The sequence below is a fragment of the Phalacrocorax carbo genome, chromosome 5 (assembly GCF_963921805.1).
Source record: "Phalacrocorax carbo chromosome 5, bPhaCar2.1, whole genome shotgun sequence".
Classification (NCBI taxonomy): Eukaryota; Metazoa; Chordata; class Aves; order Suliformes; family Phalacrocoracidae; genus Phalacrocorax; species Phalacrocorax carbo.
This window is the reverse complement of record NC_087517.1, coordinates 60571149-60585943: the sequence shown is the minus strand read 5'-3', so window position 1 is coordinate 60585943 and position 14795 is coordinate 60571149. Positions and strand designations below refer to the sequence as shown.

General features: G+C 40.2%; 1 protein-coding gene across 1 annotated transcript in view; it reads left to right on the top strand.

The window, feature by feature from the left end:
* The window catches only part of DKK3 (dickkopf WNT signaling pathway inhibitor 3), a 29429-nt gene extending 16723 nt beyond the window's left edge, over positions 1 to 12706 (top strand). The window contains exons 4-7 of the mRNA XM_064452731.1: positions 4839 to 4931; positions 6803 to 6947; positions 9736 to 9892; positions 12142 to 12706. Coding sequence (XP_064308801.1) covers positions 4839 to 4931; positions 6803 to 6947; positions 9736 to 9892; positions 12142 to 12385 — 639 coding nt within the window. The 3' untranslated portion in view covers positions 12386 to 12706. The remainder of the gene's footprint in view (positions 1 to 4838; positions 4932 to 6802; positions 6948 to 9735; positions 9893 to 12141) is intronic.
* Positions 12707 to 14795: the final 2089 nt, after the last annotated feature.

Sequence of the window (14795 nt, the reverse complement as noted above, 5' to 3'; positions counted from 1 at the left end):
GAGCTCTGGAACTGTTTGGGAAGGATCTGTAGCTACCATTTATGGAGGTTAACATTGAGTTTTACCTGAGTTATAGGTTTTTGGAAAGGAAATTTCTTTCTATCAGCAACTTTTAAGAAACACATGAAGGGGCTTTTTGTCAGAGAAGCTTCTGGAGCATAGTTGTCACAGCAAACTGTGAGAGGTGCCCCCATGCATTTCCAAGTTTGTTACTAAAAATCATTTTCTAATTGTTACACCAACTGCTTTTGTTGCATTGCTTCCTATGTTGTGTACCTGCTGGCAAAACTTCCTTACGTCTTTGAAATTGGTGACTTTTGCCTCTATACTTTATGGCTTGTGAACTTGAAATCCATAGAGGGTCAGGAATGAAGACTTTGGAATGGCTGTTTTGGCTTACAGCTGTACAGACAGTACCAAGGCAAAAAAAAAAAGCCTGCCCCTCCAGCTGTTAGGCAGTTTCAAAAGGTTTGTAGCCACAAACTGTGACTGGATCAGAATAAGCCAGCAAACTGGGCCGTATAGTTTACAGAAGGAGGGGAGAGTCGTTCTCCTATTTGAATCCCACATACTGTTCTCATGTCAGAGCAGTTGGTGACCTTGGCAGAAAACTGCTACAGGGTTTCTCCACTGCAGCTGCCCCTTACCCACAGGGGCATTTTCAGTTCCGTGTACACCCAAAAACCTCCATGCTGTTGGGCGGAGCATGAAGATTGTCGTATCACATTGAAAAAAAACTTTTTTATTCTGTGCTTTTCCACGTATATGTAAACATTCAGCCAGAAGGAAAGTACTCTTGTCAAAACCTGTTACACCAGTTCTGACCTGAACACTCCTGCGCCATCCCGCACTTAGGCGTCTGTTCCAGTTTTCTGGTACTTGTGGTACTTCCATACGTCACTATCACTAACATCAGTCAGTCACTTTTTAAATTTATTTTAGTCTCAAGTGTGGAGACTAACCATTCTTTAGGAAAGTAAACAATAGCTTGGCATAATTTGCCAAAGACAAGAAATTGGAAGTTTCTTTCAGCAGCAGTTGTTTTAGGGTCTTAAAATACAGGGAAACTTTTCCATGAGTTTCAGTGTTCTGCTGGTTTTCTTTTTTCCTGTTGGTTTTGGAACAGATCCTAACCCCCAAATTACTTCCAGGGGTTGCAGGATATTCACTGCAGAGTGCAATATTATAATAAGACCCAACAGGATGCTGAGTATGTACTTACAGGTACATAGCATGCTCTTCTCCACCCTGACTTCTGCTGCTTATGGGTCCTAGTATACCCATTAATAAATAGGCAATCGTGCTTTCACTCTTCATTATTTTTCAGTGCTTCTCGAACAGCATCTTCCTTTGCTGCTACATTAAATTAACTGGTATAACATCGTAATGGATTTCAGAGAGATGTACACCATTCTAAGTGTAGCTAATTCTGTCTTTAAGCTATCTGCTCGACTTGTATGCTCTGCTGCATGTCAGAAGCCGGTACCCCCTCTCCTTAGTTTACACAGTTGCTCCTGCAAAGACAAAATATTCTGAGAAATAACTTAGTTTGCAGAATTCCAGAAAAAAATTGGATTATTCAGAATCTGTTGCAGCTGATGAAGATGTTTAGGTTTGCTCCTTGCCAGCAACTGTGTGTCTCAAGGTTGCCTGATTAGAAAAGGCCTGTAGGATGATTAAATAAATAAATAAGAGGAGAAAAAAAGATAAATGGTTACACATCTGCATGTGTAAGCATTACTGAGTAGTGCATTGACTACGGATTATAATAGCTGGGTGAAGGAAGTTGGTTCGGAATGTGGCACAAAATTTCACAGAGAGCATATGAACGCAAGGTTTTTCCATGCCAGGAAAGGAAACCATGAAGGGATTTTTTCCCCAACTGAAAACCCTCATAAAACTGGAAGTCTGAGCTGGAGGGACACAATTCAGTAAGAGGGGAAAAAGAAGTTTTTTGGTGGGGACTCAGTGCAGGAGAAAGCAGTGACTGGAGAACTGCAGCTTTGGTGTTAGGTGGTTTTAGAGCTAGAGAGGGAGTTATTCCATAAGCTTAAAAATTATTACAGGAAGATTTCTCCCCTGTGGAGAGGGACAACTGGAAAAACTGACTACACTGAGACCTGGCTGTTTGCCTCAACGTGGATGGAACAGGAATGAAACAGTAGAGTTTATTCTGACTATGGTTTATACAGAGAGAGTCATAAAAGAAGCTGACAAAGCTACAGACAGAAAGTTGGCCAGAAAGAGCATGGCTGCTGGAGAAGTGGCTAACTGCTAACTTGGAACCACAAAACCTCAAACATACTATATAACATTTGGATTTGGACCCACCTGATTATGTAGCAACACAAAAGCAAACAAGCAGAACACACACTGTACTGGAATAATGAAGCTACAAAAACTTTATGATAATTCATAGCAGCCTAGACCCAGTGATACTGATGTCTCAAAACAGCTGAAATGACTGCTTCTTAATTATAAACATATAACCTGACTGTCATGTCATTGACTTGAGAAGAATCAGGCCCCAGACTATGTTTTGCTTCTGTTCTATGTTCTGGGTAATAAAACTGTTTGAAAACATCTCAGATGGCCAAAATGGGTAAGCTAGATGAGGCATTGCTCTTCATGCAGAGCAGCTGTCTCACACAGGGCAAGAAGCTTCCATAAGGTTTAATCAGGAGAAGATCTGAAGACAGTGTAGCTGTTTCACAGTGTAATCTTTTCCTCTTCCCGTGATTATAGTAATTTAAGAGCTTCACTTAAACTTCTTGCTGAGCTAATTTTCAGCCCAGCTGAAACACAAAACCCAACTGGGGTGGGGTGGAAGAAGTCAGTAGTTTGGGGAGAAATGATCTAAAAAAGCAGAAATAGAAAATTAAAAGCTTAATGGAAACCTTCAATACAGGTTGCACAGATGACAGTTGATCTGCTCCAGCAAGTGAGTTAACATCTGCCAAAGAGCAGGCAAGAGGTTTCTTCAGAGAATTCAGGGATTTCTGTAGAACTCCTTTTTCTTTTATTTCTTTTTTTTTAAAAAATTTACTAATAGCAAAAAGATAGTATCAACTTTATGATGGTACAAACCAATGATGGAGCACAAGTGACACACAATGGTGCTATGAATTATTTTTCTGTTGACTAGATTGTTTCCAGCCTGGAGAAAAAAATATTTTAGAGAACAGGGTTGATCGTGTGATTTTTAAGAGGTAACCATTAGATGGGAAGAAGAAACAGCCCCTCCCTGTGAACCAGATGCTTCAGGGGTACACAAACACCTACACTTACTCTCTTTATTATCCTCACTGCCATACCCGCAGAGCTGTATTCTAGGAATAATTTCTGACCAAGTTTGTACTTTCACCCTGTGCAGCATGAATGAAAGGTGAGCCATCTCTACCACAGTGCTTGTGGGACCTCTGGGTGAAGAAACTTTAGTCTGTGATTCAGATGGGAACTCATGTGTCCCTCTCACAGGAACATTTTTATTACAGCCATGAAATGATTCCAGGTTTGAAAAGACAAACGTGTGCTCAAGCACCTTGCTAGCGGGAGGCCTACTCTAGTGTCATGGCTGGGTGGCAAAGGCTGATGCATTAGGGAACTGTGGGGCTTTTTTCCCCGTGTTGTACGTTGCTCTTCGGTACTTGCCAATCTTAAATTAGTGTTCAAACCTGTCTGCTGAATATTTATATGCAACAAACAAGGGAGGGAAACATTGAGCTTGTTACATGCATTTCAAAAGCATGTGATGTGGAAATCAGGTTCTTCGACAGGCTAGAGTGTTACTAGATGTAAATTAGCTCCATTGACAGCAGGGAGATGCCAGAGGAATGATCTCAGCTGAGAATCTGCTCCTGTGTATTTTGCAATATTAAAATTAAATTGAAGCAAGGATTTAAAATTTACATTTACATGTAGGTATTTAGACATTTGCAGCCATGAGCTTGCAGGTGATGGGCTACAGTGATAGGTACATGAGAGGCGTGCCATCAACCAAGAAAAATAACTCAAATGGTGTATGTCACGTACTGCTCCCCAGAAGTACTGGCTGTAGGGTAGTGCTGCTGTTACCATGAAGTCCCCGGAATGTTTAACATTACCAGTCCTATGGAAAGAAGCACTGCACTATTCAGTGTAGAAGCTGTTGCCAATAAAAATGCTCAGGCATGGCAAAGATTGGCTGAGATGAATTTGTCTGCCCCTTGTAAAAGGGAGCAGAGAAGCAGTTAAAAGGAAAAGGAAACGTATTTCCCTTCTCCTTGAGGGCTGTCCTTGCCAGCTTAGGGAAACTAACCATGCTGTGGAGTTTCTGAGGTCAGCAGTAATGTTGCTGGGGAAGAGGAGGGAGGACAGCATACAGCTGTTGCAGAATGATCTCCCACAGAGCATAAAGGTACTCTTGGCTGCTGCAGCTGCTGTAATGTCTCTTTCCTTCGGTCTTGCCCCCATCTGAAAAAAACACCCAACAACTAATGACTCACAATTGTGCTCTATTACAAGTAGAACAGATTTAATACAGATGTCTTCAGTTCCACCACCATCCCCAAAGAAAAACCCCAAACCTGAAAAGTCTGCAGAACAAGATAATTTATTTTCTTGAGGTTACTGGTATTAATATTTATACTATAAGTGAAGCCACCTAACACAATATTTTGATACACCAGGGGGATAACATTGTTCTGCTACAGAACTGTGGTTGTGTGAAGAACTGCAGCAAGCTTTTTTCCTTGGTTCCCAAATAAGAAATAAAATCAATCAAGACCTTCTGGTATTTCAAGAAGAGGTATGGATTTCTGTCACACAGTGGCAAATTACACTTTTGTCCTTTTCTTCAGGAGTGTATCATTGACGAAGATTGTGAAACAGGGAAATACTGCCAGTTCTCCACCTTAGAATACAAGTGTCAGCTCTGTAAAACCCAGCATACAGTAAGTCCTGAAGGAGATGTGTTTTTATGTGGTCTTTAGAAACTCAATATGTAAGTTATTGTTGCTAATGTCAGCAAGTCAAAATTGACAGAAAACAAGATGCAGAGCTTTCTGCACAAGGTTAAAAAATGGATGTGTAGGGTGTTGGTCATTTCCAGTCCTAGATCCACAAGAATTGCAGCAGCCTGCATTCTTGCCTTCACTGACAAGTTGTACACTGCTGTGGTTCAGTTCTTGCTGTAAATGATCCTCTTACATGGATCATTTACATTATTTGAATCTGTGAACCTCAGGAAACATGAATTCGTCTTTTGAGCTAAAAGATAAATGCTCTTGGTAGTAGCTAGGGTTAATTATCTTCTGCAGGTGACAGGTCCCTGAGAAGTTTTAGGCTTTTTTCTGGGGTGAAAATCCAGTTTAAGAGCAGACTGTTGAAAAAGGCTTTTATCTGACTGTCCCTTTTCATCTAAGTTCTGCTAATGGCCTGTTGCGAAACAAATTCATTCCTCAAGAATTCCTGCAGACAGTTAAGCCTACAAGCAAGCAAACCTTGCTGTAAAATCATGTAATCAATAGGATTATTATAATCCAAAAGCAACAGGCTGTTCCTGAAATTATTTCAATACTTACTGACCTTGATAACTTCAGAGAGCTCCATTGACTTTAGTGGATTGACTGCTTGCTTAAACACAAGTCCTGAATATATGCTCAAGTTTCATTAAGAAAGCTTATTCTTCCTATCTTAGAAAATGTTAAAGCGATAATTTTTCATGTTAACATGGAATAACTAAAAATCAAGATTATAATGACCTGGCATCCTCCCGCCCCTTTTCTTTGCAGTCCTCAGCAGAATATTTGTAGGATAAAGAAAGTAAAACCTGGGTCCTAGCTATGCTCCTGTTGTAAAGTGAGCTTAGACTCACTGAAAACGGTGGGATCAATTCCCTTACCTGGAACCCCCAAATTACAAAACATTTTTCTTTTTAATTAGCAGGTTTTAATAGGGCTAACATAGTCCTACTTCTTGCCCTGTGTTAAGCACTTCCTGTGGGATCCACTGGAAAAGAAATTCTGATTTTGTATGGCTGCCCAGACAGGGCTTTACACAGACAGAAAAAAGCTGTTAAAATGCTGACCTGCTAGGATCTTTCAGATGTTAATCAAACTACCTAAAAAACGAATCAAAGTGACACACTGCTTTTACTAGGTGGATTTATTAGGTGTGTATAGTTGAAACACTGGGACAATTTTCATACAAAGCTATGTTTAGCTAGAGGCTTGCCTTTCTGATTTTCAAAGAGATTTTTTTTTCAAAGAGGTTTTTTTTCAAAGATTCTTGGTTACAAATGTGGTCTGTTTTTTATTACAACTAAAAATTGGATTTTAGTAAGATTTTTTTGCTTTGCTCTTTGAAAGCAATCCTTCTGAACAAATTGTAAGTTCCTGGCTGCATTTAACAATGGAAAAAACCAGTAAGGGTTCCATTGATAATGTTTCATTTATTAATTTTTGTTTTCCTTCATTGCAAAAGGCTGTCCTGAAAGCCATATTACACTGTCTGGTTCCCGATCAGTGTTCATGTAAATGCTAAAATAAGAATTCATGTTTTGTAAAATTGGAAGTATAATAGTATCAAGAGAGTGCTGTTACTCTGCTGTGGAGGTTGTGTCTGGCAAATGGTTCTATGTATGCTTGAAGCTGAGAACCTAAGCAGTTCTGTTTAAACAGTGGGAATATGACATGCATATATTTACAGCACATATATGCAATTGTCTTCAGGACCAGGGTCTAATTCTATGTTTAGCTGTCTGCTGATACGTGCAATTAGTGCTAGAGCAACAGTTTTGTCACGTGCTTTTTCCATTTGCAAGCATTGCTCACGGGATGTTGAATGCTGTGGAGACCAGCTTTGCGTTTGGGGTGAGTGCAGGAAATCCATTTCGAAAGGAGAGAACGGCACCATTTGTGAGAACCAACATGACTGCAACCCCGGAATGTGCTGTGCTTTTCAGAAAGGTACAGAGGGTTTGCTTTTTATCCTCTTCATTTTATAATACAGAAGTGTTAATATTTAGCTCTTTTGCCCAGGTGAGGTGGCTAAATCTCTACAGAATCATTCTCCCTTGGCCTGCAGAGGGCACCGTGTTAACTTCATTGTAAAACTTTAATAGAATTAGGAGTGAGAAACATTCTGATAGGGGGGCACAATGGTGAAAGAAAAGCCTATTGCACGCTAGAGATGAGAGCAGCATAAGAATCACAAAAATCTACCTTTTCTAAAGCAAAGTCTCAGACAATTAAAAGTAGCAGAGCTCTGTCAAATTTTCACCCAAGAGCAAAAATAAGAAAAATGTACACAAGAAATAAAAGAGATGACTGAAAGCAGCTTCTCCTTCATATCAGCAAACAGACCATCAGAATCAAGCTGCAGCTACATTTCATACTCTGAGTTTTATATGAGCCTTCCAGGGCACCACGCTATGCAATACTGACCACGCAGCCAAGGTATGTAGAGGAATGACGTTCCAGATCATGTTGTCAGTCCACATGGGAATGTAAAACTTGATTTACAGAAGGGGAGAGAGGAAGAGAAGGTATCAGGCCTAAAATCAGTCCTAAATCCTGCCTGGTCAGGGCCCAGCTTCTTCTACTGTTTTATACCCGTTAGTTCCTTGGTGCTTTTAGCAGAGTTCACCTTGATTTTATAGTGACAGGATACAAGTCCAACCATCTTTCTACACCAGGTAGACACTTCTCTAGATAGCTTTTTTTCCTGGCTGTTGCTATGAGCAAGAGGCGACCTTGTACCTTCACTGACAGGTGGGCTGCCGGTCCCGCCATCGCCTGCTGATGGGTCAGGCTATTAGGGCATATCAGGAAAAGAGAGGAGAAAGCTCAAACACCATTTACAGGCAAATGGGTCTGCTCAGCTTTTCGTTGTTAATTTTGAGCATTATGTAGTGGACCTTCAATGTTAAGTAAGTTCAATTTCAGCAAGTTTTGGCTAAAGCAGGGATTCCGCCCCCCCAGCCTTTATCATGTTTCTGCCTCCAGCATTTACAAGTTTTGCCAAGTTCTATCAGAGATTTCTTTGTACTCTGATTCTAAAATGAGACAGAAAGAGCACTTTTAATAAATGCGTATTACTTTCACCGTGCAGGACTTTGAATCTTTGCCCATGCTGCAGAGATGAGTAAATCAGTAATTTACATTCACTGGTGTCTGTAGCGCTAGGCTAGTCTACTGTGAGGGTAATACCGCTTCATTAGCCCTGATTCCCTGTGGGATCCAAATAAGCTGTATCTTCATTATGATTATTTCAGCTGCATAAGACATTCACACTAATTTGCGTATAAGCTAGTGCTTGGCTTGAAATGCAATTTAGTACAAACCTGTAACTCAGGAAGGAAAAATACAATAGATAAGAATATTAACAGGACGTTATTATTAAAACTTTAAATAGAGCTATTGATTAATAGCAATGGCTTTTTCTTCTCTACAGTTGTCTGCTTTAGCAGTGCTTTAGAGTTTTTCAGGTTAGGCCTAACCTCAAGGCTTTTCTCCATCACTAGAGTATTGCAAAAGGTTGCCCTAATAAAGGTTGGACTGTCTTTACCTGTATATAAAACTGTAGTAAACTATGGAGCATTCACTGCTTAAGATACAATCTGTTTTGCACTTAGGAACTGATAAGTCGTATACATTATAGCATATGTATACGTCTCTGTATACACACACACACATATATATTTTTTGACCAAGCCTATTTTAAAAATTCAAATTCTGAACTCTACACATATTTTATTCTTCCCTACCACAAAAAATGAGGTGAATGAAGACAAGAGGAGGAAATGAGGTTTGATAGCAACACCTGGAAGAGCTGAATTCAAGGCTGGCACTATAAGTTACTAGTGTCGGGAAACCCAAACAACAAACAGAATCACAGAATGGTGGGGGTTGGAAGGGACCTCTGGAGATCATCTTGTCCAACCCCCCTGCTTGAGCAGGCACACCTAGAGCCGGGGCACAGGAACGCGCCCTGGTGGGTTTTGAATGTCTCCAGGGAAGGAGAATCCACAACCTCCCTGGGCAGCCTGTTCCAGTGCTCCATTACCCTGAAAGTGAACAAGTTTTTTCTCATATTAAGGTGGAACTTCCTGTGTTCCAACTTGTGCCCATTGCCCCTTGGCCTTGTCCCCATTGACCCTTCTAAATAATTTCTAATGCAGGTTGAAATTCACCCCTGTGCAGGAACAAGGGCACCAAGCCCCAAATGCCATCAGGCAGCCTTGCCTATTGAAGAATTACCACCACAAATTAAATGGCTGAGTAGTAGTTTATGTAACCTTGTTATTTAGTGTCTGAACAACTGCTCTGTATTTGTAACCTCGTCAAAGAATAGAAGAAATAGGAAAAATAACAAAGAGAGTTCTAAAATGTCTCCATTCAGATTTTAAACCATTAATGCGATGCATTGCAAAGAATTTGCGGTAATGTTAGTTTTCTTGGTTTTAGAATAGTCTTTCAAGTCTCCAAGGGTTGGAGTTGTGCAGTACTTCTGTATTGGCAGTAGTCTTTGCGTGAAAAAGCAGGAGTTGATCTTGCTCATTAAGCATAAACTTCAAATGTCTTACTCCCACCTAGTGGAAAGAACATTAAAATATGGCTCCCTAACATGTAAGTGGACTTACAAGGAGGTCAAGTCTGTCTTTTTATATCTTGCGTATTGACTTAAAGATGAGGTCATCTCAGTTTAGCAGACAGTTAATGACTTCTCATAAAATTAACTTACTCTGTCATGCAGAACTACTGTTTCCTGTGTGTACTCCATTACCTGAAGAAGGTGAACCCTGCCATGATCCTTCAAACAGACTTCTCAACCTGATCACCTGGGAACTGGAACCCGATGGAGTACTTGAGCGATGCCCATGTGCAAGTGGCTTGATCTGCCAACCTCAGAGGTAAACATCAAAACTGGGCAAGCAAGCTGCTTGAAATTTTTGAGGGGGGTCTCTTTCTGTGGTAACTAGGTACAGAACTTGCAAATCCTTCCACACTAGAAAGTGTTTTGACAGCTTTTCTCATCAGTAGCATTGAAACTTTCTGCTTTGTCCCACACAGATGGGCCTAACTGAGTTTGGCAACACCTTAATCTGGTGGGAGTTAAGTTTGTGTATGAGGCTGGTACTGCTTTTTAATCAATCAGGAAGTACTAACAGCTGTTGAGATGTAACATTCCAATTTAATTCTCTACATACAGCTTGTCCATCAATTTCTACGTTAGATTTGGCTTCTGTTAGACATTTTGCTTGCTTTCATACATAGGAGATATCAAAGACATTATAATACATGCAGTAAGTATAAACAGGCATGTTCCTGTACTATTGATCAGCTTTACAGAAGGTCAATTCTATCACTAGAAAAAAAAATAAAAATCTTTGCTTGCACTTTCCTTCAGTTTCAAACTAACCTGAGAAGCCAGTTTCCCTACAACTGGCTTCAGATCTGCTGTTCAGACTTGAAACACTTCATACTGTGCAGACTTCTTCAGTATCAAGTTTCATGGAATAGGAAGCAGGCCAACTCTGTATTTTTGGCTAGAAGCTAAAACTTCTAATATATCATGCCTTTAATCATTCTTTAAAAGGACAGACATTTGCATTATCAGCAATTTCACTAGGAGAAAGTGAGATCATTATCATTGCAGTTTTGCGCTAACAGCATTTTTAGAAAACCTACACGCTACGTATGAAATAAGCTCTCCAAGTTTGTTCCTACCCACCATTTTCATTATGTTAACTTTCAACTAGAGAGCATAGCTGTGAGAGAGATGTAGATTAGTATTTCTCTCTTCCATGTCCAACTCTGTTTCTACTTTTTTTTTTCATGCATCAAAAGTGGTTGAATAACACTTTGTTTCATAAATGTGCTGTAAGGAAGCAAGCAGAGTTGATCCCATCCTTTCAGCACCAAAATTTTAGTTAATGGGCAAGTACCATTAGCCTCAGGGAACACAAGTCAGCAAATGTCACGCCTAGTAAGGAGGAAAACATTTCAGATGAGGGTATAGAAGCACAGAAATGAATTAGAGTGTGAAAATAACTGAACTGTCCAGCTATAGTCACAAGAATTATTTATCTGTTTAGGTTATCACAAATACAGTAATACTGTTTACACTTCCTGCCCATGATTTGCGTGGTCAGTAAGGTAAAGCTGCTTCTGTGAATTTACATGGGTAATTTGAAGATTCAGATAACAGTTTTTATTAAAAAAACTCAGCCCATCTCGGCCTGAAATGGCCCTTGGCTAAATATTACTAGTGAGTGATAAACACTGAAACTATCAGACTATATCCTAGAGAAGGTGGGGGTAGTCTGCCCACAAATGGAGTCTTGGAACTCCTAGCAAGCAAAACATACAGGAATTCAAAACGTACACAAAATAAGCTTCAGGAACATCTTCGGTTCATTTACATTTTGTTTCCAGTGAAAGAGGTGGCAGCTTTAAGCAGTTGTTGAGGGGCGCCTGGTACAAGCAGTGGTCACCTTGCACTGTCACAAGGACGTGTAGCCCTGCCCTGCCCCCTGCAGTGCAGAGCGGTAGCGGATGCATTGTGATCAAGTTCTATTCCCCTGCCTCCTGTCAACAAATATATCATTCCTGTTCCCCTTTAAAGTTCCTGTAACAAACACAGCATGTTTGTTTGCAGCCAACTGAAGCCACTTCTCAAAACAAAGACAGCAGCAAATACAGCTATTACACTATCCTATTTAGAACCAAATATCTAATGCTCACAGTTTTCTCAACTCTACATCTTGACGGCAAACACTTCTGCGTGGCTTCTAAGCTAGAGTATCACGTTTCTTAACTTGACATTACGACAGGAACAGAAAGGACTAGGCACCACGACTGCTTGTAGGCAGAAGGGCCAACTGTGCTGAGGTGCGCTGCCATCTTGTGTGCCAGCGTCAAACGCTTTGTGCTTTTAGGATCTGTATGTGGAAATCTCATCTTCAACTTTCCAGCTGTCAAGCATGTAAAAATCAGATGTTTATGAAGTCAGCTACGGTAGATCTGACAGTATAATGCATTTTAACATGCCATCCTGTGGGTGGGGAAAGAATGAAGAATTTTATTAAGGAACTAGCAAGAGAACATGAAAAGATGTACTATATGACCAGATATGTCTTTGTTTTTTTTTCCCCAACAGCCACAGCACTACATCTGTGTGTGAACTCTCTGCCAATGAAACCAGGAATAATGAAAAAGAAGATCCCTTAATCATGGATGAGATGCCATTTCTCAGCTTGATACCCAGAGATATTCTTTCTGATTATGAAGAAAGCAGTGTGATTCAGGAAGTGCGTAAAGAATTAGAAAGTCTGGAGGACCAAGCAGGTTTGAAGCCTGAGCCTGACTCAGCTCATGACCTGTTTTTGGGAGATGAAATTTAAAGTCCAAACACCGGACAGTTTAGTTAGTTATTTCTAGAAATTTTTGTCTAGTGTCTTACTTATATAAACCCTAAACACATACAGCTGATAGAAGGGCAATAAACAAGGTCTTCAATGAGCATCTCTTTCTCTGCACTAAACCTGCATGTTCAAATGATTGTTGAATTCATTCAATCCTTGGACCAAACCTTCTGTCAAAGACAGATGAGAAATAGATCAGTGTTCTTCTGGATTAGTACCTTCTCCTTGTACATTAGAAATAAACTCATCAGTACTTGTACTCATTAAAAAATATGCATAAGAATAAATAATCTTAAGTTATTAGTGACTGTAGAAGTGACTTTTGAGTACCTATGTTGAGAATTGTTTATTTTTCTAAGGTAAGAACCATCTACTTAGGACTGTTTTAGTCATTGATTTTAAGCAATTTTTAGATTTTTTCTTTAGAAAATATAATCAGTGAAGCTGCAACAGACAGATTCTGGGTGTCATGTTTCCCACCACCACATGCATATTGTGAAGGATGGGAAAGGACCTTTCAGATGAATATACCCAGAGCTTCTTTTCAGCTGTGTGCAGTGGATGCCATCTGTCCTGCAGCAGCCTTCAGTGTCACTTAAGAACCACTGTTCCATAGCTAGAGTATCCCTTGAGTTTCACGCTTTCATATGCAATGGTCATTGGCCTCCCCCACTACATAGGGGCATACTATCAGAAAAAGACTACAACATTCTCCATATAAATATCAAATAGCATGTATGTACTTATATCCATGTAGCACGTTGGTTTCTGTATAGGAGCTTTCAGCCTCACTGTTCAGGGCTCGCTCTCTCAAGGGCAAAATATACTATTTAAAATTGCAGAACCAACAGCTAAATAGGCTGAATACAAACAATATAGATTCTCTGTTGTACACTGACTATGCAAATATCAATACAAAGGGGAATAGTGCAGCTGCAGTTACAAAGCTATGCCTAAGCTAGAGCTAAATACAGTGCCACATGTGTGGCAGCATTCTGCACTACATGAACATACCTTCTTGGGTAACGTTGATTAAAGGACCTGTTGACTATACTCCATCATCACCTATCGTTTCCGAGAGACAGCGTCACTGATGTAAACTCATTATTTCAGTTTAGCAGTAAGATAACCTAAATAGCTTTTTGCATTTAGACACTTGTGCTACTCCTACCTGATTCTGATACCTCCAGAGGAAGTTCTTTGAGAAGTGGTTTGTGCTTTTAATACACTTCAAAGGCATAAATCTGTGCATGTTACAAACTGTGATTCTCATTACCATCTTAACAGGTCATTCATTTAAGAGATCAACAGCAAGCTATTTATCGAACATATATAATTACATACATGTGCCTTTTCGGGGTTAAGTATAGGTGGCCCGTCCGCCTTGGGAAAGTCCAGTAATGATTGATAAATTTGGAAAAAAGATGATGCGTTATGATTTTGAGTCCGCTTCGGTCCTTGCTTACTCTCGCCCTCCCTGACACAAGCTTTTGTCCGTCAGTGGCTCCACGGGGACACAGCTACCAGATAGAAAGAAAGATCAATTTATTTGCAAATAGTTAAATAATACATTCACGATCAAACATTATAATTTTACAACAGTTCTTACTTTGCCAATGCATGTATGTACAATGTCTACAGAAGAGAACAAAGCTCAATTTGATGAATGACTCACTAACTTTTCTTGTCAGGATCTAGAGAATCCAAATTCCTTTAATAATTTGTAATTGTCCGGATGCCACTTTCCACATGCACCAAGTGGAAATCCTACTAATTTAATGGTACTAGCATTGGCCGACTCCGGCACCTGCTGTTGTAGATGTTGGTATTTCCTAACTTCTTCCATCACTGCATCCGCCAGAGATGTTGGTTTACCTTCATATCTTCTGGTGATATCAACAACCAGGGCTTGGACACCTTTCACAAATACCAAGTCCAGTTTATGTAATTCATTTTGTTCATCTTTCAGCAGCGGTTCCTGATACTACCCAGTCTTTCTTTTCGCTTCCTCACTCAGCATCTCACAGAACTGATTATGTCTTTTAATTCTGGCATCTTGTACTGCTGGACAGTATCCAATGATACGTGCGCAGGACTCGAGGTCCGCCTGACAGTACCGACACGCTTTACCTTGACTCTCTTGTCTACCTCTTGCTAAGAATTCCCTTGTCGGGTAGACATTGGCTCTCAGTTGTAATGCTGTGATGAGCTTTCTGTGGGGAATCCCTCTGTAAAATTCTATCCAGTTGCCGCTCTTATCCCTCTTGAAGTCAGAAATACCACAGCCCTGGAACACCAACCTGGTCCAGTTTTCAAATTTTCTCCAGTTACCAGGCCTCAGAAAGATGACCTTAGAAGCAGATACTTCCAATTCCAAGACCACTTCCTC